This window comes from Cyrtonyx montezumae, unplaced genomic scaffold, assembly GCF_038088225.1.
Source record: "Cyrtonyx montezumae isolate F1298 unplaced genomic scaffold, pur_monq_1.0 scaffold_7, whole genome shotgun sequence".
In the NCBI taxonomy this organism is placed as follows: Eukaryota; Metazoa; Chordata; class Aves; order Galliformes; family Odontophoridae; genus Cyrtonyx; species Cyrtonyx montezumae.
In genome coordinates, this window is record NW_027072078.1 from 6,921,933 (window position 1) to 6,946,084 (window position 24,152).

At 37.8% G+C, this 24,152-nt stretch overlaps 1 protein-coding gene across 1 annotated transcript in view; it reads right to left on the reverse strand.

Annotated features, from left to right (window-relative positions):
- Positions 1-24,152, reverse strand: part of COL5A2 (collagen type V alpha 2 chain) — a 104,030-nt gene that overhangs the window by 48,662 nt on the left and 31,216 nt on the right. The window contains exons 2-5 of the mRNA XM_065750692.1: positions 4,736-4,960; positions 3,154-3,167; positions 1,207-1,239; positions 386-418 (exon numbers count right to left, since the gene is read on the reverse strand). Coding sequence (XP_065606764.1) covers positions 386-418; positions 1,207-1,239; positions 3,154-3,167; positions 4,736-4,960 — 305 coding nt within the window. The remainder of the gene's footprint in view (positions 1-385; positions 419-1,206; positions 1,240-3,153; positions 3,168-4,735; positions 4,961-24,152) is intronic.

Consider the following 24,152-nt stretch of genomic DNA (forward strand, 5'->3'; position numbering starts at 1 on the left):
TCTGAATGCTGGAAGCTCTCCATACTAAAATGTCCAGGTTTGAGACACCCCTTCACAATAGTGGAGAACTGTTCTCTGCTTAGTCACAGCTGAAGAGCAGACTGCATCTTCTTCTCCTGCTAGAAAAGCATTCCTCAGCAACAACCGTGTTCTAAGGTCCTCAGACAAGCATGTGCTACAAGCACATATTTACTGCTTAAGTCATGGGCTGACCTAGTACAAACTTCCATAATTGTTACCTCCAGCAATCCAGCAAATTTGCACGCAATACCCCATCACATGTGTGGAACATCCCTCCTTGATATCATTCTTAAAATACAAAAGAGAAATAGCAGAAAGTAGAAAATGCTATCAGCAGAGAAAGAGAAGATAAGAGAACACTCACTGCAGGTCCTGGGCGGCCTCGTATTCCTGAAACCTGAAGAAGGTAATACAAATTAAAATGATCACAGAGTATTATGCCTATATTTGTCACAAAACATTGAGAATTATTTCTTGAAAAATAGACAGCAATAGAGAGAATAAAAATACCAGGTAAGTTCTAAGGCTTTTAGAAAATAGAAATATAGTATTTTTACAGGCTCTCTTTCCTTTTTGCAATATTTCTATAAGCTATATGAATAAAGTCTTTGGAAGTATCATCACATGCAAAAGCAAAATAAATAAATAAGTATGAAATGAGATAGTTTATCTAGTGTTTTAATTTGCCTGCATTCAACAGGCTGGGAAGTGGTTGCCACCATCCCTGGAACTATTTAACACGTGTGTTTGTAGCACTTTGGGGCACGGTTTAATGAAAGACTTTAGATGATCTTAGAGGACATTTCCAATCCAAATGGTTCTGTGATTCTAATAGGAATAACATGATAATTTGTGATTCAAATAGCATAACAATAGGGATGGAATGAGAGAATTTTTAGCACCATTCCTATATTTTTAAGTGAATTTTCCAAACACTAATATATCACTACACTTACACAGAAGTGAATTATAAAAATAGAAGAATATGATGAATTTAACTCAAAATACAACTGACAGGCATTTACAGTTTTATATATGTGGGACAGTGTAAATCATCCAGTTTCTTTCATTATCAACATATATTTTTTTTTTTGTTGCATTTCTTTAACAGCTGCAATTCTGCTTAAAGTACTGAAATGTATACTCCTATGGCACTCTGATAAATGAAGAAAAAAATGGACTCACAGGTGGTACTATTCCAGGTTCCCCTTTTTGCCCCTGCAAAAGAAAAGATGGAAAAACTTCAGATGGTAGAAAACAAATGAAAGCACAATTAACAGTACCAATTTTGCCAGTTCTATCACTGTGACTGAAAAATGCAAAGACTTATCTAAAGATACACCTGAGACTAAACTGAAATCCCTGCTAATCTGTACTATTTTTAATGACTACAGAGATCATAGATGAAGGTTGTAAATTGAGTTTCTCTAACCGCACAGAACACTGACAGAAAAGAGACAGACTAAAATGTTACCATGATTTTGTCAATATTAAAAAACATGTTTTCATTCTGCTTTATGATTATTTCATTCATTTGAAATGCAGAACCCACTGCAGCATTAATATCTTGAATAAACAGCATTGGAAACTAGAATTCATAACATCACAGTTAAAAAAAAAAAACGTGTCTATCTACAGTGTAGAGACAGAACACAAAGCAACATCACATGGCCACAAAAGGAAAGGAACTGCATTTGCCAATTGACTTTCTCATGTGCTCATTGTGTTCACAGCTATTAGATTTTAAGTAAAATAAATGGGTTTAGATCTACTGGTGGTAACCATTTCATTAAGAAAGAAAAAAAAGAGGGCCTCCTTTATCAAGTAGTAAGCTGGTTACAGTCCCTTTATTTCCACAGACTAATTCTGCATAAGGAGTTACTCAGTTTTAATGAGTTTTAATCTACATCCTAGATATCATTCTCTCTCTCCTGTAGAAATAGATCCTCTCCCTGTTTAATGGAGAGAGGCGCACAGAGGCGTGGTCCCGAGCAGGATCTCATTGCTCTGGTCCTTCACCCAGCATCCTTGTCCTGCTCTTGTGGATACCCAACAGCTGCAGAGCCATCTGTCAGAGGAGCAGACAGTAATGGTTGCCAGTGTTTTACTTAGTGCTGACTCAATCATAGCCATGATGTTATGCAAGTTGCCTCAGGCACCCTGAGTTAATACCACATTGAAAGCACAAGGGGTGCCAAAAAAAACTTTGGGTGCAGTTTCATACCTTTAAATACGTCTGAAGAGTGCTTTTATGATATTTGTGCTATCACCTAGTGGTTTTATACAAAGATCCATTTATTCATGACCAAGCATATAAAATAATGAAACAACAGCAAATGTCAGAAAACCAAAGTTTGCCTTAAAAATACAAGCTACAAAGAGCAGAGTAGAATAGTTTTAAAACTTCGAATTTGTAAGAATAATTTTATAATAGTGCTGATCAAACTAGTGGTCAGGATATCAGCTGTAAAGCAGAACAGTTTGGAGGTATCTTTGCCTACCAGTAGCAGGCAGCACGCAGGCTCCTGTAAATAGGTGCAGCAATAAGAAAGCCAGGCTGCAAAGGCAGTGCACCAGCCATACAAAATACCTAGGGCTGCTTTTGCCCTATATGCAGCAGTGCAACAGTTACCTGAAAACAGTCATCTGAATAACATATAGTTTAAAGCCAACATGAAGATGCCTAGACAAGATACGGTAATGTTTTACACCACATTCTAAGACAGGAATGGTTGAAGAGGGGTTATGCTACCTGTCTCACACCAGGCAGTCACAGAAAAAACAAGGTGAAAGTTTTAGAACTGTAACTTCTAATAAACTAGTGGTGTCTTCACTCATTGTGTGGCACTGCTAGAGATGAGACAACCAAATTACTTAAACTGGACTTTCTTTGATGTAGATAGCAGGGATTTTCAGCCAGGAGATTCTCTATATTAAGACCAGGATATTTTTGCCTGTATCCCAAGATGTTTTCTATTGCAAACTCCCTATCCACTGAGGGGAAAAAAAAAAAGAGGAAAAAATAAATGTTTTTCCTAGAGTTTATATCAAATTGAAGTGATCTGAGGAGATGTAACAGTCTTATTCACAATTATAAAATATTATAAAATAAATAAATAAAAGAAATCTTACCTTTCTTCCTCTTCCTAATAAAAAGGAGAAAAAAAGAAATGAGGAGAAATTAGTGTTTTTACTTCAAGAGACAGACACGGAAAGAGCTGAGCGAAGGTGCTACAGCTAAAGGCACACAAGATTCTGAATGCGTAAGGAGTTGGATAAGGCCCCAAGGACGCACGTACTCTGCTGCTCAGGTCTGAGGAACCAGACACCCCTGGATCCTCAGCCTTTTTCAGCATTGCACAGATTAAGAAAAAGCACTTTAGAATACCCTGTGGGGAACTCTTAGAAGCTTTTAGCACTGGCTGAAGAGCTGGCAGTTAAAGGAAGTTTTATTATCTACTTGAATACAAGCTATACTGATGAATCCATAGCATAAAACAAAGTATATTTCAAAAGATAGACCTGACTGGAGGATCTTTCACATTTTTGTTAAGTTTTTGCAATATCATGTGTGCCTGAGTTCAGAGCTATATAGTTACATTCATATCCATAAAAACCCATCCAATAAACATTTTATTAATGTCTTGAATTACAGTAAGGAATTCTGGCTTGTTTCCATACCTGCTCTATCTTCTGGGTGTACCTGTTGGCCTCGGCCTAATGCCTCACAAAACACAGCAGGAGGTGCCATCTGTTTACTGATGCTTGACACATCTTGGATCATTTCTCAGTTACACATGTCCATACTACACACTTACTATTACTCCATCCTATACTAAGTTAATCAATATTAATCACATCTCCTGTAAAATATTGCTTTAATTATTGTATATAGAATAGTTCAAAAATGCAACATACTCTATTATTATTTATTGCAAGACAATAGATTTTCTCTTAGGAAAGTATTCGGAGGCATTTCCTTCATGCAAGTCTCTTCTGGAAGAAAAAAATGAACTGGAAAATATGTCATCTTTAAGGTATCACAGAAAGTACACAACCAGCATGAATACTTCATATTGTGTTTTTCTAATTACATCTCACAAGAGAATTTTCTGCCCGTTTTATTGGAGAAGCATTTAATAGTGTTAACATTGACTGCTATAATAATATATTACATATAATAATATATTATTATATAATTTTTTCAGCTATTGGGGATGCCTGAAATTAAGCATTTTATCAAAGCTTGTGCTTATTTTATTGTTGTCTTAGGATATTAATCTTTCAATTCCAGAAAAATGACAAAAAAAAAACAAACAAGAAACTGACTTCAGAACATCAGGATGGAATTCAGATAAGCCTCTCAGTTCTAAGGCCTCTGGGCTTTATCAGATTCAGTCAAAGGAAAGTTTCCAGGGTCAGTTCATGTGCAAACCAAGTCATAAAATAACTTCTAAGTATTTACTGTCCTCAAATTTAAATATTCAGCATAGAAATTCTATTAGAAATTTTAGAATCCATAGTTTCCTATTTCTTTGGGTTGATTCAGAGAACTCGAACCTCACCACTAATCTTTCTGCGTATTAACTGCAAGCAGACCTACATTTCACAGTCTCCCTTTACCAACTTGAGCCACAGCAACAGAACAAATTTCATTCTCAAGGCCAGCCTGACTGGCTCATCTTTCAAAAAGTGAAGTAGGAAGCAAGCTTACCAATGGTAGGATCAAAATCACGTGCTGTATGTGGACACACAGGACAGCACTCTCCTGGGGGCACCTGTGGATTCTCACACTCCAACACATCTTGACACTGGATTTCATCACAAAGAATAGCTCCATTATCACAGACACAAATCTGGCATGGTGAGGGCTTCCAAATATCCCTGTTCAGGTACATCTGGCCATTCTGAGTGCAGGCAATCTCTTCAACATCTTCTCCTGGGAAAGGAGAGAGAATATACATAGTATTTTCCAACTGTGAAATCAAGAGGTCATTCGGAGATCAAAAACAGCACCACATACACGAAGAAAACAGTTAACAGGTATAGCTGAAGTCAGTATTATGAAGTTCTAAATATCAGTCATCTTAAACATCTACTTCATTTTGTCATGTTATTTCTCAATCAAAAGGAAGTAAAATAGTGTCATCAGGGAGTGCAGAAATCCACCACGTGGCCACAAGTGAATGCTGCTTTATGAGTAATTGGATGCCGTTCTGTTCAGTGGGGTACAACTTTGCATTGAAGAACTGCCACGTGCCATCTCTCAGCAACTCTTGCACAAAGGGCAGTAGGGCATTTTCTGGGGAAAACAACCTGTGTGCATTACCTATACCCTGCTGTGGATACTCTACACAGCCAGAGTTACAGTATCATGGAACAGACACAATAGAATGCTTGCTGAAAAGAAAGAAACTTCACTTGTTAGGATTTTGGATAAATTAATACCTGCATGGAGAATGAAACCTTCCAGACAAGACAGTCACTGACTGGTGGCAACCAAAGTGTGCGTTGCAAGGGTATGCACAGCAGCAGCTGCAGCTGAATGAAGAGAGGCTCCTCAAACTAATAGGTTTGTTCAGTTCTAATAATCCAGCCCATTGTTGCCTGACACATGATCACACCAGCACATGCATAATTCACTGATAAAAGTTAACTATACACCAAATAACTCCTAAATAACTACATATGAAAGAATGTCCCACATGGCCAATTCTATAGGAGCAGGGTTGGGTTTTTGTTTGTTTGTTTGTTTTGTTGTTGTTGTTGTTTCAAATAACGAGGTAAGTATCAGTATTCCCCCCCCCAAAAAAAAAAGCAAAATAGACTTTTAAAATAAAATACCCAGTTCCCCCAGTTGTCCAAACTTTTAAAGAATGCCCTAACAGCAGAAAAGATTTTTTGTTAATTACTTTGAACTAATAAATATTTCACCCTCTGAAGGAACACAAGCTCCAGCAAACAGAATGAACACTCCCCAGACTGCCCTTAGGCAGCAGGTCACAAACCTGCAACTCAAAACTGTGCCATGATTCTCTTTGAGCCACAAGGGCAGCAGAGCTCCCACGCAGGCTCCCATGCTCTGAAGGACTCTCCTGACCTTGAGATACTGCAGTGAGGCTTAGTCATACCCTGGGAGCTCCATCTGGCCATGGAAATCCTCCTAATAGAAACGTCTTCAAAACTGCAGCAATTGGGTTATGGTTGCTATGCAAAGCTTCCTAAGCAGCTCTAATTTCTAACTGAAATAGATGGGGAATAGAGGCAATTATTGATACATACATTGGGTGCATCCTGGTAGTCAGTGATCACGATTGTTATTTGTTAAGAACTCCTTATTTGTGTGAAAATCAACAGCACTAAGCACGAGGTCAGCTTCACTGCTCTATGCCTTTCTGCTGTAATTTGAACCAGATGTAAACAAAATCACAAAGTAATAAATAGGAACAGATTTGGGATTTTGGCTTTGTGCCTTAGCTCAAGTCCAGTTACTCCATCAATGTCAAAAGCTCAGAGAAATGGAGCAGATGTGTCATTAACTGTTGCTGCAGCATTCTAACAGAAACTGAAATCAAAATTCATGCCAGGCCACCTCCTGTCAGCAACCAGCTCATCACACAAACTGACCAAGTGGCTCAAATGGGTGCTGCAGAAGCTCAGGAGGAAATGTTTTCAGTGTGAAGACATCAACCAAGTGTGCTGTACAGTCCATTTACGACACTGTGAGAATCATTTTCCAAACTGCAGAACGCGTTTTGGAAAGCACTCTTCTCACTTCTCCCTTGTGTGCATGACATAACACACTGTCTGACATATTTAGCCTTTTTCCCCCAGATGTCTGGCATATGGTCTCTGTCTTCCTTAATGCAGCACCAGGAGAACTCACTGTGCTGTTCAAGAGCAGCAGTTTGCATAAATGAAATTTCTGAGTTGCCGAGCCCAAAGTCAGCATTCTGTCATAACTTCAAACAAACCTCATAGCAACGACTGCTCTGGCAAATGGGAGCCGAGCCAGAAGGGGACTGCTTCGATGGAGTCCTGCTAAGTGGCTGAGAGAGATGTACAAAGAGAGGCAAAAGGAGCACATCCTGACTTCTGGAAATACATTGAGAGCTCTGATTTACTGTCAGATCGCATATATGCTGGTAACTTGAAAAGAAAAAATAAGCACAGTTTTAAGGTTCAGAATTTTGATCATGTAAACTGTTCTAACTGTCCTTTATGCTGTGAGAGTGCTATATTAACAGTAACCTGAAAAGAGCAGTTGTTACAATTCTAACTCATTCACAAACACATTTTGCCACTTTACTAGCAGACCTGAACCATAGGCATGCCATCCACCCATACCCAGACTAGAAAAGGCAGCAGAGGAAATTTTACTAAAATGTTTCTTTCTTGGCAAAGAAATCAACAAGCTGTTTTCTTTCAATCATAGAGTCCAAGGCACTGTTTTCTTCACATGTTCTCTCTACCTCAACTGTTACAACACAAGGTGCTGAATGACTACAGAAGCAGATTTGGGACTGTTTATGTGGCAAAATGTCCATTAGCCAATTCCTCTCTTACCGATAGCAAGTACAACTATTATTGCTATTGAATCTGACTGCAGAATCTACAGGGTCATCAATTCATTTCAGCCAGGGAAAATGAGTCTCCAAGTATCTGCCTATATAAAAGGCAAGATACAAAAAATACCCTATGAAACATTTCAAGACATTCATTCATATGCCTACATGAAGGACCTTTCTGAAAAATGGCTTCAGTGAAAGGCACCATGAGTACAAAGTGTTTTTTTTTCCCTGCTATATATTGACCTCTTGGAATATCAGTTCTGCAAGAAAGAACTATTCAACCAGAAATCAAAGCGAAACATAACTGATATACCAAGCCTTCATATTTAGACACCAATTATGAAAAGTTTAGAAGTAAAAATCATATTGTGCACTAACATACGCAGGACCAGCTATGTCACCACTCTGAAATCATGCTAATTACTGCAAAACAAACATCCCAGCCACTAGATGGCTGTCAAAGCCCATCATTCAACATCAGTAAATGCTAAATTAATTTGCATCCAGCAAAGGCATGCAAGCCACACCCTGCTTTTGGCACTCCTTGCTGGGCTTCTTTTCCTTTTAAGTTAATTTCTCTCTAAAACAGTTCTCTTCCTCAACAAGTCAAGGACAGGACAAACATTTTTCAAAACTACCTGCCAGGCATGAACCATTGTGCAAGCTAGCCTAGAAATCCGAGTTGCTTATTGACACACACACGCTTTCTGCATGTGTATGTCAGCTAGCTGAATGTGGATACCAGACCACTCTTCCAGGGGCAGAAGCAGAGAAAAGAAAAGGAAATAAGAGAGAATAAAGTGGGAGAGAATGTGCCTTGGTTTACTGTTCAAAGTTACTCTCATTCTCTCACTGCTTTCATTGATTTCTTGTTCAAGTCTTGTATGTGAATAAGGAAAGTAAGGCCTAAGCATGGAACCATGACGTCCAAAAGGAAATAAGACATAGAAATAAAATGGAGGGGAAATAATAATAATAATAAAAAGTGTCGTGACCAAAAATTACATTAAAAGGGTTAAAAGAAAACTACTCCAAACAGCCTTCTGAAAGTGTCATCCAAAGATAACAATTTTCCTTGCAGAAAAGCTCGCAAAGCCCCACACTATGCTATACTTTATAGCATACGTATAGTATATATGTGCTATATACACTATATATTGCCTGTCTAAGCTTATAAACAAGGTAATATTTCAAAAGGCAGCCACCATAGTACATCTAAAGAGAATTCAGAAGATACATCTCTGAATGCCAGAAAAAAAGCCTGAGCAACACTTGCAGATATACAGCTTTTCCACAGACATTAACAACTTTGGCTGACTTATAAAATGGTAAGGGAAAGGATTCAGCAGCAAAGCAGCTCCATTTCATTACACTTCTACTAGTTAAAGTAATCAACAATTAAATAAGCCTAAATTCTGATAGACCTATGAGTAGTAGAGAATGCAGCTTAACAAAACCAGAGGAGATGATGGCTGGTCTTTAAAACATAGTCTGCCAGTTGTAATATTCCTTCTGCCAAGACCAACTTCTTGATGAATACTCTAAATAAAATCCAGTATTTCTATGTTGCTTAACACAAAACAATTTCTGCAGGTAGCTTCTCATTTGTTCATCCTGATTCTAGTTTCTGAAAAGTATATAGAAATATAAGATTACAGTAAAAGACATACAGTGTTTAAGTTAAAAAAAAAAAAAAAACAAACTAGAAGAAAGCTGAAGAATACTGAAGAATAAGAAAAGCTGAGCTTCAAGTTATGAATTACAAGAACATAATTCTACTGACTCATAAGCAGAGGTGCAGAAGAAAATCGAAGTGAAAGGCAATACGTGCTAACAACCATTCTGCAGATGTACTGTGGGGTATGTGTACAGACTGCCAAAAGATGGACAAGAGGAGCTCGGCGTTAATAATACTTGACTGCCAGACTGTTGCAACATTAACATAGGACTTGGTCCAGTTCTCATTAAATCAATGGAAAAAACCTCACTTACTCCTATAGGAATTGCACTATATGTTGAGATTTTATCTTTTGAAAACATTTTCTTCTGAGCAGTAAAAATTCAGCATTATCTAAATTATCTGACAAATTGTAATGCAAGTATCAATTATTTTGAAAATCAGATACTTTTCAGGAGTTCTGATGAACATGAAACTTATTTTGATTTCATTCACAGAAAACATTCTTCACAATTATCAGTTTACAGAAAAACAAATTTATGGTTTCAGACATAAGGATAAACGTAGAATCCTTTAGCAATAAAAAACTGAATTGATTCAGAACTCACTTAATATGAAAGACTCAATTGACACCATCAAATCAAATTTGCATTCAGCCACTTCCATTCAGGATGCATCATGCACCTCAGTGAACTAGAGATAATAGCTAGAGTACAAGGATGCACTTAAATGCAAATAACAGCATTCTCTTGGAAATGCTCATCACTAACAAGGCCTTGAACACACTGTTAATTCACTAAGTACTACAGAAGATGAATGCTCTCTCAATGGCTTGAAATTCAGTTTAAGACCCACTGCACAGCCAAGAGTGTTAGGAACAACACATACAAATTCATCCCCGCATAGAGAATTTATTTGCTATACAAACATCTAAAAATCAACTAGCAAAGACATTCATTGGTCTAAAATGGCTTTGTCAAAGTCCAGGGTCTGTATTGTTTTCCACCAGCTGAAGGTCCAGATGAACATTTCATATTTTTCCCATGCCTTCCTAGGGAAATTAGGCTTGTATCCCCACACATATCTGAATCCAGAGTCTAATTTCTACCACGTTTGACAGAGATCCTGCAAGAGACAGGGTCACTGAGATACCACATTCCAGCAAGTTTTGTGAATGCACAATTCAGGAGATAGGGAAGGTTTAAGTTAGAGCACCAGTGAAGTCCCCTTCTAAAATAAGTGGATAATTAATTTCTTTTGTTACACTTTTGGGAGTTTGAAATAAAAACCAATAGGAAACCAGGCTTCAACAGAAGCATTTCTTAGGAAAACTGGGCATGCTTTTTCTTTTCAAATCAATCTATGAGATCCTACTTATAAACCTTACAAGATAATTTGCATGAAATACATATTTTTAAAAGCATTCTACTCATTAGAAGCAATTCAAACATCTCAGTTCCCAGTAAGCTTTCAGTGTAATTGGTTAGTCAACCAACTAGGCAAGGTGATGAGGAGCTGAAGCCCTGGTGCCTTGTTTCAGAATACTAGAAGTCCCAGGGTGTAGTCCAAACTAGGGTAGGTAATTTTAAAAACGCATACTTTAGGAATGAAAAATTAGAGACTCAGCTATTTTTCCTGCAGAGCCCACTACCATAGCATTAAGTATGAAGAAATACTGCTAAGTATAAAGACACAAGTAGGTTCCCAAGCAGGGACTTAACTGCTGAAATGAATACAGCAGCTAACCAGAGCAATAATGAAGGTACACACTTTGCAGCTAACTAGCTGCTTCAAGGTGGCACTAAAGAGGAGCTTGTTCACCCACTGAGGTTGGTCAACTGAGAAAACCCAACTTCCACTGCCTCAACAGTTCAGAGGCAAAAACCAGCAATAAACCAATGTATCCAGACTCAGGAGAAGGGGCAGCCTCACTGGTGAAGGGCTCTGAGTGTGATCTGGCAACTGATTTTCTCTGTTCCAGAATTATTTATTCTGGCACAATTTTCTGTTTTCCAGTTCAGAGCTGTGATTCCAGATTTATTTGAACAGTGATAACTGAAAAGGGAAAACCATGCTTTGGATATGGTTAGATTCCTCATAATGAATTTTAACTTGACGTTGTAAGTTATTAACTGTTTGGAAGCAATACTATGCCACATTTGCTTCGTTAGTCTATATTTCTACCAACTCACAAGTTCATGCATTTATAACTCAATCAGTGAGAACTGGAGTTTCGCTCATTTATTATGGAAAAAGTTAATTTCCAAAACAACAGTCAAGAACAATGTTTTTATTACAAGGTCCAACACAGGCTGGATATAAAGGCATATACTGGGAGCTTTTCCACTACAAGGGATTTCTCTTGCTGGTCCTACAGTGTTACCCACTGTTTATTATACTGTTCAATTCACTAAGAGCATCTGACGATGTTTCTGCATATTGACTTCATTGTTACTGACTTAATTAATGAACAAGACTCAACCCTTCTAAACACCCCCTTCTTATGCTATGGACAGGGCAGTGAACTGTAAAGACGTTTCAGGTTGGTCATTCTCTGTTGGTTATTCCACAGCCTTGAATCCACACACTCTGGAAGCACTTGGTTTAAATAACTCACTAAAGTCATTCCATAAATAAGGGCAGGGTTGTTGTTTTTTTTCTTTGTTTTTCTCTTTTTACTTTGTTTCTGGAGTAAAATGGTTGGTTATGTTCTTCAGAGGCTGTAGGAGAGTAGGGTGAAGAGGGAGGTTGAAGAGCCTGATCTGCTAGCAGTGCTTATACAAGCAGTCTCAGAATACACCAATCAAGCATTAGGCACACAGTCAAGAAAAAAATTACTTCCAAATGTCTAAGGTCATGCATAGATAGTAATCGGAGGTACTCAGGGTATGGCTGGTAACACACTATCACTGGTTTCAGCAGCTGGTGTAAATCATCTGAAAAACAGGGTGCCTGGTCTCTGCTGACATTCATGCTGCTTAGACTTTCTCAATCAAGGTCATCACCCCAAAGCCAGTTCAGTTTTGTCCCACCCATCCCACTGTTTGTTTCATATCTCAGGGAGATCAAACCTACAAGTATGCTTACCATGGCAAATTACTAAACTTTATTATTTCAAAAGAGGATTGAGGCACCAGAGAGATTTTGGTTTTCTAAGCAAAGTGTTTGAACACATTCTTGACTCTGCTATGACATTTTTAAGTGGAGTCACTTTCATTTGCATGAGGATAGGCTGGTCCCACAGAAACAGCAGATTCTTTTGATGAAGCACTTACAAAGAGAGCACGCTGAAATAGTTTCAGTCTGCAGAAGCAGAGCAGGGCCAGGGCTCAGCACTGCTGAATATTCACAAATTCAGCAATATAGGCATTGTCTTTGAAAGTAGAACAGAGTTAAAACTGCAAGACTAAATGCTTTAGCTTTGTTCTGGAAGCAAACATATTCCAATTGTGGGAAATCTGGCCAACCTGCTCCTGCTGCAAATTAAAATCCTGTTAAAGTTTTTTTGAGGACCAGGCCTAATACATTTAAACCCAAGTCTAAAGGAGGAAAACTTTTCAATGAAAATTTAGTATTCTTCTACTGTCTACTTTAGCATGCTATTCTGGAATTTGCAATTGCCACATTTTAGTCTTTCCAAAGTCCATTTCTTTAGACTGCTGTGCATCTGTAAAAGAATGTATTTTGGCTGTGAATAATATTCTCACATGTACTTTCTGTGCTAGTATCATTAAGACAGTTTCCACCTACAGGATGCTTGGATTCCTGCAGTAGGCATAATTCACAAGCAACCACCCCGGTTGTCCAGCCAGACAGAAAACTACCCAAGTGACAAGACACATGGAGCAAGATCAGGCTACGTCAGGACCTGAACAACTACTTCTGAAACCATCAAGGATGTATGACTGCCTCATGTCGCCTCGTATTTTCATCTTTTGTCAAATGGTTATTTTGCTCAGATTGCAAAATGTGCCTTTTAAGTAACCACATCTGAAAGCTTATGCTTTTCAGACTACTCTTACTAAAGAATCAGTTTATTAGCTTATGCACTCCAGAATAACTATGTTTAATGTACATATTAAAGAATCTTTTTACTGTTCTGGAAACTGAAACAAAGAGGATTCTTCATTTCATCTTAAAAGATTTCAATAACTCCTCTGTTTATTACTATTGTTATACTACCTTTTAATATTATTGCACATGAACAACAACAAAAAAAACCCTCAAATCTTTTCTTCCTTAAACCATGTTTTACCATAAACTTCTTAGAAATCCTTTGCCTACATAACACTACTCCAACAATGTTCTAAAAAGTCTAAAGGAATTAATTAAAATTAAAATAATTAAAAGGATATAGCTTACAATTTCACTCAAAAATAAACATGTCTGCTCTGAGAAGTGGGCTTTTAAGAAAAAAAATACTATAGTCTAAATGGCTTAACCACCGTGGTGAAGTGGGGAAGTTAGCATCTGTTCTTAAACTAACAGCAAAGCTACCCTACACGAGGACCATATACCACAACATGAGCCTTTGTGGACTAAATCCCAAACTGATGGGAACAGGGAAGAATAAGATAGGGGGTAAATTCAATAAAAACTTGTTCTGCTCCTCATAAAAGACATAGTTATGTACAGGATGGATTACACTGCTTTCCCTTTGTTCACTCTCACCACGCTGCCAAAGGCAACCAGATTTAACCAACTCAACAGCAACAGGAAAGTTCATGAAGCAGCCTCTTAACTGCAAGCTGATCTCATTTGAGTTCCCACCTACCAGATTCTTTCGAGTTCCACTGTCCTAGCTTCACATACACAATAATACTCAGTCAAACTGACAAAATAATATTTTGCTTTGAAAAAGAACTCGTTCGTTTTTACTTATGTTGTAGGATTTATCTCTTTTGCAGTCAGACAAAATGGGTATGGATATCATCTTATTTCATCTCAGCAAAATGTACTTGCTACTGCCCAAACATCTTCATTCTTTGAAGCTATACACATCAAAGTTCCATAGAAACCTATAATCACATGGCCTTTTCCACAAACCTTATACATCATTGTTTGTGAAGTGGGTTCACACAATCCCTAAATGCATCCTCTGCTGACTAACATTGCCCTTTTTTTTTTTTTAGCTAAAAATAAAGATTTGTAATTAGTAAGAAAATTCAAATCCTTAATTAAAAATCCTTACATTCCAACAGGATCAGCATTTCAAATTGAAGAGAAACCCACCCAGTGCTTGGGTGGAGTGGAATAGGAAGGTATTGCTGGAAAGCCATACTTATAACACATTGTTTGTACAGTAAAGCTATTCATTTGGTGAAACTCTGGGCCTCTGAAATTAGAAAACAGCAAAAAAAAAAAAATCTACAAAAATTCCAGCAACAAAACCTCTGTCTCTTTCTGCTATCACTATCTATATCATACTCCAGACAGCTCAGTCAGCAACTTCTGGTTTCAAAATGACATAGAATGGGCTTTGCCAGCCCTCAGGACATCCAAGCCATTTTCTGCACAGCATCAAGGATGAAGGTTATAAAGGAGCAGCTTAGTTTCAAATGCAGTTTAAAGTCACTTGCATGTGTCTGTGTGTGAGAATGGAGACAGCAATTTAGGTGCATCTCAAACCCAAGAAGAACTTTTACTTCTACAGAAGTTAAACTTATTTACTTAGAGACACAAGAGCAATAATCAATTTCCCTCCTTCAATATCTAAAAACAAGCATCAGTATGTAAGAAGTAAGCAGAAAACAATTGATTTCAATAAAGGTTAGGTATGAGAAAATCCTTGAAACTGAGTATCAGACCAGGACAATGAGGACCAGTCAGGAAGTTTTCTACATTTTAGGTGTTGAAATACTGAAAGAATATACTGAATACAGAACACTGAAACAATAAAGAAGGAAATTTTACTAGATATAGTCATTTGAAAACCATTTTTATTTTCAGAATGCTTGAAGTAAACTATTTTATTCAAGACTTCGCTATGGAGATCTCTATACCATGAAAGCCTTATAAAAATAGACATTTGAGCCAAGTTGAGGGAAAATGTTCTCACTGACCTGATTCTTTTTTATCATTACTGATATTATGAGGCCTCTCTAGGTTGCCTCAATTATCTGAGAAGATAGGGAAAACATGGATAGTTATAAACAGTTCCCTGTCTGGCACAGGCTGCTGTTTGTATAATGCAACTGGAAGAATGTCTTCAAGTAGAGCATCACATCTATAGACTAATGAAACAATGTAATTCCAACTAAAAGAAGAATGAAGTTAGGTCAGAGGAAGATCCCTACTCCATTTTCAAAGTGTTGCATAACTTCTGGAAGTTAAAGGGGGAAACCCTAGTTTCTTACTTTGTGCAACTGTGGGAAATGGTAACAACTACTCTCCTTTAAATTTACAGGAAGGCATTGTTAGAAAAATCCAGTGTGAAAGCAGAATTGGAGACCTCTGCATATGTGCAGACTCCCTGTTACTACATCCTAGTTTTGGAAAAAAAAAATTTTTCAATTTCATGTTTAACTTACCTCTTGTTATTGCCCCAATTCTTAATCCAAACATATTTTGAAATAAATAAAAGTAATGAGCATGAAGAATGACACTGAATGCTAAAAACAAAAGTCAGCAAAGAAAAACAATGCTGTCCCCACTGCCATTAAAATGTGTAATGTTAATAAAGTTCTTTTAGAAGATGACACATACCATGCTTTACTTCACTCTCCTGCAGGATTAGGGTTTCTGGGACAAAGGAAATGAAAGGCTTTCCTGCAGGCTCTCCTGCTCTTACTTGCTGGATATCTTCCATGCTTCAGGGATGAAGCATCATGAACTTTTGTCAGACAAACAGCCCATGGTAGAAAGGGTTTGAATGATTTAAAATTCAAATAGAGTTTCATACTTAAAAACAAACCAGCTGTCATCACCTCCAGCTACTATTTGCTTTGAACCTCATCAGCTATTTCCCTTAGCTCTTCCTTTCTAAACCACTTTGTCATTTTTCATATCTTTCCAATTTTATTCTATCATTGTTTCTTTGATTTGAGCCTTTAAAAGCCAAAGAAGGCAGTGTCCAACTAATAATAAGTTCCATAAATACTTTTTGCATAAGGAAAGAGGTATTACTAACTCACTGGTTATGAAAAGACAATCATCTGACTTGTTTTCCCACCAGTTTAGAAATAGAAATCCAGTTCAGTGAGGTACTAAATATCTGGGGACACACTTTTGGTAACAACAGCGAAGACCAATATGAATTATGATTGATAGGACAGAACTGAAATCATTATCTTGATTCCTCCTGTTCATATGCCTTAAGAGGTGGGGCTACTTGAGTCACTACTCCATATTCTATATATAAAGATTGAGTATCTGGAAACAAAAATTAACATGTTTTGCTCTACCCATGAATTACTGAAATTCAGTCAATCGATTAGGAATGTTATATTTGCACAGCTTAAGAGCAAATTCTAATCTTTTACCTCTTTCAGAACATTATAGTCAGCAGCTGCATCGCCAAAGGTACTCACATTTCTTAGATCTGAAGGAAAAAGCTGGAAATGAACTGCTGCATGCTTAGCTGATAAAATGATTTACAGATTTGAAAATTCAGTAGGTGTCAGTAAACTGGAGCTTCAGTTTATTCAGTCTAGCCCAGCTAAATATTTTTACTTTTGGTCTCTCAGTCAATGTCTGTTTTTCAAATAGATAGCTATCTTCTGTTTTAATCAAGTTCCCAGAGGATTAGAAATAGCTAGCATCTATCCACAGTGTACAGTAGGGGTCTGTGATAATTTCCAGAACATAGTAACCTATTGCTAAACTTATACACAGTGGTGAAGAAATGTCACATTGCCAGTATCGGTCTTCACCGATTCTTTCCCCACCAGTGATTTGTGCTCTTGTAGCCTTACGCAGCTAAATCCAACAGTCTTTTGTTACTGCAGTAGAGATGTATCACACACGAGCCACAAGACCTGTGCATACACAGAGACAATATATCAATGAGCTGGACACTGCATCATATGTACAGTCAGAACAAGCCCTGTATCACATGACAGTGAGGATTGTCAGCTGAGGTCCTGCACATGTGCTGCACCCAGGTCTTCCAAATAATTGATGAGCATCCCATACTCAAGGCCAGCTTTCTAACTGTCTTCAAGTGTAACTTTATTTCTGCTTAAAAGAAAATAGTGACCTAAATGTGAACTGCTAACACAACAATACTCATCTCCTTGCTAGTGCTTTGCTGCCTGGCTCTTTTCAAAAAGCGATGTGAGGTTTCAGACTTCCATTAATAACATGAAGTGTACTAGATGCACAGAATGTGACAAACTTAGTTCGTGCTTCCAGTCCACCTTCAGGTTTCTGGGTTTGCACTTTTTAGCACAAGCATGTTACAATTCAGTTGTGCTGAAGCTGGAGGATTGACATCATCACCCACTGCTTACCACATCTCTCCAGTGCAACTAGCTGGTACACCAATTTTTAGCAGATAGACTAAGCAGCAATTTTAATTAAGAGCAAGACAAGATATAAATGTGTCCCCTGCGTACCTTAACCCTGAAGAACCACCAGAACTGACGAACCATAGAAATATAAAAAGGAGTAACCTTTTGCCTCTGCAAAAGCATAAACTGACATATTAACGGTATGAAAGATAGCTGTTCATTTTGATAAAGCTCAATCTCAGCACGTCAGTAACTGCACAGCTGATTGTTACAGATGTTGAAAAAGTAAAATATTTTCTTAGTGATAAATTTGACAAGAAAAGATAATAACCAGCTTATATGAAACAGATGGTTTACGTTGCTGTTCTATAGATAAAGTTGTGTCAGCATTTCCTTAAAGGCCTCCCTGTTTCCTGCGGTTTTTTAGCTGGCAGACAAAATTTCTACGTCAACTCGCAAGACACAATCCCAGGAGGTACTTGGAAAAATTAGAGAAAAATAAGTTCTTAAGCAAATATTGGAAAAAAGAGGTCAGTTTTGAGGGGGTGGGTTGACAGAGAAAGCAGGAGATTCCCAGCAGTTCACTGACTTACACTACATACGAGTCTATAGTGAGCAAGGAGGTAGCTGTCTGCAGCTCTTGATGTTCACAGCACATCTGCAGAATGATAATGTATATTGTATCTCTCATGTACTGCCTACATAGATATAAATATGTATATACAGTACCTAGATCTATGAATAGTTGTAAAACAAAGATGTGATCCATTAGAAACTGAAAGTAAAACAGCTATTTGTGATGGAAAAGACTAGGCCCTAAAAGGAAACCTCTTTGTCTAATGGATGATCCATCACAAATTTCATTACTGCTGGAACAAACTCCAAGTTAACAAGCAATGCTCAGATACATTTCAGAGAATATTAGTTCAGCTTCATTCTTATCCAAAGCATTTAACCCTGAATACTTTTCTAAACAGAGAAGTTAGGGCCCAACTTGTGCTCTGAATTACATGATGTAATTTGTGCAGAGTCCTAGAGGCACAATTTGATCTACTACCGACAGTTAAAATAATTTAGTATCACTGAATCATAGAATATCCTGAGTTAGAAGGGGCCCATGAGGATCACTGAGTCCAACTCCTGGCTCCACAGAAGAGCAACCAAAAAAATAAATAAATTAGACCATCTTACTGAGAGCATTGTCCAACAGCTCAGAGCTATGCCCGCTGCCCTGGGCAGCCTTTTCCATGCCCACCACTTTCTGGTACAGAACCTTTCCTAACCCCCAGCTGACCCTCCCCTGACACAGCTCCCTTGGGCCCTACCACTGTCATCAGAGAGCAGAGCTCAGCGCTGCTGTGAGGAGCTGCAGCCCCAATGAGCCTCCCCCTCAGCCTGCTCTGTTGTAGGTTGAACAAACCTAGTGACTTCACATGCTCTCCTCATGTCTTCCCCTCCAGAACCTTTATCATCTTTGGAGTCCTCCTTTGGACACTGTCTAATCGTTTTATTTCCTTTTTGCACTGTGACACCCAAAACTGTACAACACACTCAAGGTGAGGCTGCACATATGTGAAACGACCACTTCCTCTGACTGGCTAGCAATGCCATGCTTGATGTGCCCCAGGCAATGGTTGGCTTTCCTGGCTGCCTGGGCACATTGCTGACTCATGTTCAATTCGCTGTTGATCAAGATCCTCAGATCCCTTCCAGCAGCACTGCTCTGAAGTTTCTCATTCCTTAGTCAGTGTGGATAGCCAGGGTCACACCTGCATAGGTGCACATAAACTGATTGCATTTATTGAAAGTTAACTAACATGGATCTTAAAAAGTCAAAGATGGAATTCAAGTTCTTCTTTTTACTCTGAGAAATTCTGCATCAAACTTGGAATTTGACATCATGATTAAAACCTCTCTGATTTAGTAACTTCAGAGAAGTTGGACTGGGCTCTCCTTTATACACTTGAGTTAATTCACTTCATCATCTTGCTTTAGACTTCCTATGCTACTACTAACTACGGGGCATTTGAATTTTGTCTTACATTTGGAATATAAAACCTTCCTTGGCAAGGAGCGTGCTCATTGCTTGACAGGGGCTTTTGCTTACAAAAACATATAAAACAATGTTCTTCATACTTTACAGCATCTTTCCAACAAATCAGAAAGAAAACTGACAAGTGACATAGGAGTAAAGTAAAGTATAAGAACCATTTACTTTATCCTAGAAAGACTGCAAAAAAGCAACTATAGAATACAGTCAACTGTACAGAAATCTCACACAAGCACTGAGTATTTGGCCATTAGATAAAAAAAAATACTGTTCACCACAGTTGAATACAAAGAAACAGAAACTTTTCAATTCACTAGCTATTCTTTGTCAATTGTAAGCATAATAAACTAAATATAAAAATTGTAATGCAGTCAAACTATAAATTTTTTTAATTATTAAATTTAAAAACAAATCACTACTGTAATTTTCAGTGTCATTAATTCTACTACACATGCCACAAATTAAAAACTTACATTTGGTAAATATCAGATCTGCACACTAACTAAAAACATTAGTAGAAACCATATTCTACATAATGACTATGCAGCATTTTGTAAATACCTTCCCAAGATTAATTTGAATGATTTAATTTGGTTACTGATGTTAACTGCATTTCCTCATTTTTGAATAAACTATTTAAAATAACTAATTCTGAGATGTTTTAGGTCCAGATTCCTGACCAATTCAGTAATAATCAAATTACTGTCAGCCTTCAAAAAAAAAACCACTACGACAAGATTTTTACTATGGATGAACACTGATGTGCTGTAATAGTTAACTTCTAACAGATATGACTGTAGTGTTTTAATGCTTTAATCTGTATTCTTTTGTGTCTCAGTTATGTTACAGTAGAAAGATAAAAGGAGATAAAACGAGTTAAATATTTATGTCTAAACACTAAGAAAACAGAGGTTCCAAGATTTCAAATAACATGGAAATGGACAACCACCAGATCCCAGTGATGTTATCAAACACAGATGAGAGCCAAACATGCACAAGAACTCACCTGTGCTAACAGACTACACTTTATAATCAGAAAGACGATGTAGAACCAAAAAACTGAAAAGTCTCTCTGTAATTCGCAAAAGAATGGAGTACACTAAAATTTTTTTAATAATGATGTAATCAATAAAAACAGTTTGCTCTAACTGAGATTAATGGGTTCAAAGGTAGAGAGTGCCAGAGATCATTTCACATCTTTCACCTCCAGTAACCCAATGGATTACCTTTCACAAATGTAATAAGGTGCTACAGAAAATGTAATTTTATATATGTGCATATATACCTTTAGACAGCATTTTACCCGTTTTTTTACCTTTTGGATTTCATTCCAAACTGTAGATTTTTACAGGGACCTGCAATGCTGCTCTGCAATGAGTAGTTCAATTAAATACTGCTAAAAACTTTTGGGATTAAATCCGTGCCTTCTGGATTAACAACATACTGGCTTTGGCACTGTGGGGAAACCTGCTCTTTGGAACAGGCTGACTAGCTGTTTAGGCTTAAAAGAGGCACATTCCCAAAGATTCACCCAATATTTTGCATTGTGCACATGCTCTATGTATTTACAATCATTCACAGAACTGAACAAGGTTTACTCCATGTTCACCTTCAGAAATTGCTGCTTCATTCTGGACTTCTTGTACAAGGGCTGCTCTGAAAGTAATGCCGTTTTTTTCCTTATAAATGTTGCCCCACAGTGTCAAAGACAGATGCTGTATGGCAGCATGGGTTGAAGCTTCCCACCAACATCCTGTTGCATGTAGTTGCCATGTGACAGATGGCAGCAGAGGTGCAGACCAACAAAATAGTATCTGACATGGAAGCGTGTATGAAGCAAAGGTGTGTCACTGAACTCCTTCACACAGAAAAAATGACATTCAGCAATACCTGCTTAATTAATGAAGACCAAAAAGCAGACATTAATAGAGCGAGGTGGTAGGTGATGCATTTCAGCAGTGGTGACAGCAACATGAAAGGCAAGCCAAGTTCTGGATGGCCATGCAGACCATGGAGAGCCCAGCATGCAGAGTATTTTATTGCTTGTGAAAATGCATAGCTTGCATTGAAAACTAGTGTTTTGCAGCTGAGAATTTGCTCTATCAAATAGTGTTATTGTGCTCTTTGCATCTGTTGTAGTTTCCATGGAACTAAGAAGCATTACTTTCAAAGCAAACTACACATAGTGTAGTCTTTAACACTGAGGAATCATTCAAATAGCCTGAGATTCAGCTGTAATGCTCCTATGTTGTGTAAGGCTTATTTCAAGAAATTTCCACGCATTTTATCCACAAAGTAGGGAACTATTTTAATTCAGCACCAGAGATGCAACCTCAGATAACAGAAAGAAGGAAAACTTCACTAAGTCACAACACATCACAAGAACACAAACTGCAAGATTTGAAATCTGAGTAAGGTTTGTAGACATTACAGGATGCAACCTAATTGAAACTAGAAGTCATTCACAACACTACTATGCATTTCTATAAATTGTGATTTGTACAGATTTCTCAGCACACAGGGCACCTAAGTTAAACTGAATTTACCATGAGGAATGAAGTATCTTCATCTCAAAAGAGTTCATTAAAGAAAGTATGAAGACATCTTCCTTAAAAATCCCCATACCTAAACCTTGCCTTTTTTTTTCTGAAAGAAAACTAGCGTGAATGAAACTTAAGTGACTAATGACTTCTTCAAGCCAAAAGAAAACCATGGATTGTACCTTGAATTACTTTACAATTGCCCAAGCTGAAAAAAACAGATGAGTCTACATTTCCAAACCAAACCTAATATTTGGCTTATTATTCTTCAGTGATTCTCTCATACTTCATGAAAGCTTTAAAATCAAAACTGAGTCCTCTAATCAAGTATTTCTGAGAAATAGTTGAGCTCTGTTTAAAAAAGTATATTTGTGTTTAAGGTAAGATTAACTTGATTTACAGGATGATTAGGTTTCTGTTCAATGACTGCAGATGTATTTTTTGGATCTCAAATTGCCACTGGTTCAGAAGGCACCGTAAAGCTATTATTTCATTTTCGTAAGTGACTGATTGGTAAACCTCTGATCGATACCTCCAACTAAGCCTTTGCAAGAATTCCTATCCTCAAAGAAATCTTGCCAGTCCCTAGATACAAAGGAGTGTTTGTGCCACGTTTTATATCTATTTTTGTATCATAGGAGCTCATTTTTCTAGGACATAAGTGGTAGTTTCCTGCTATATCCACCCACTCACAGCACAGCTTCTCATGGTACAAAACATCCCAAAGTAGCTATTACAGCTTAGCAAAGATCAAAGGATTCTACCTACAAAAAACACTGATTTAAGTTTTGAAACACAAAGTTTTACCACACGATCACTTTTTCTAAATCAGCTTCTCATACCAATGTGCATGAAGGGATGCTGCTGCGGACCATTGCTGATGCTCAGCCTTGCATTTTCTGCATTCGCGTTAAGTACTAACACTCATTTTATGGAAAAAAAATATCTTTAACATGGCAGGCTGCCAGGAGCTGACAGTTAAGAAATCACACGATTAACTGCATTTTTATTCTCCATTTTCCTTGCTCTGCCCAGAGGTTTAGATTACTTCACTTACATCACCACTAAGTGCAATAAATACATCTGGCAAAACTGTTCCCAGTCATCAAAAAATGCAAAGAGTCAAATTTAAGGCACTGGCTTACACTTATTGTGTGAAAGAGCTTGAAAGGTAGCTTTGAAAAACATCCTGAGATATAAGCAACCTCTATGTGAGAGGAACCCTTTCTCAGAAGTACCCCATGGTTTAAAACCAGGAAGGAATTACTACCCATCAGTTTTTTTGTCCTGCAAATAGGTGGTCAGTGCTTACAATTTACATGCATTCCTCAGATTTCCACTGGCTACAGCACACAGCATATTTTTAAATGGTTTATTACAATTCATTTGCAATCTTCATGCCTGTTAGAAAGCATAATAAATACACACATCTAACAACAGACCAAACCATCACTTGCCAGAACAACTTCAAAGCCTTTAGACACATAGCAAAAATCAAAGCAAGTCTGCAGAGATTGATCTTCCAGCCTCCTACCCTCCCACCTTACTAGCAGCACTGCCTCTTCAGTGTTACCTCTCCTGTAGTGAACAGTAACATACTCTGCTGCTGCCTCCTGGCACTAGCTGCTTGCCTCCCCTACTCCATCACGGGGCACAGCGACCATTTTGTTACTGGAAATGGAGACTCAACACAGCAGCACTCCTTTCCCTGCTTAATTGCTAACCCTTAGCAGCTGCTTAAGCTACACACCTGCAACCAACGAGTGTGTTGTTCAGCAGGTGGTATCTGGTAGGAAGTATTAGTTTTTATCTCAACTGCTTTTGAGAAATCATTTCTAGTTC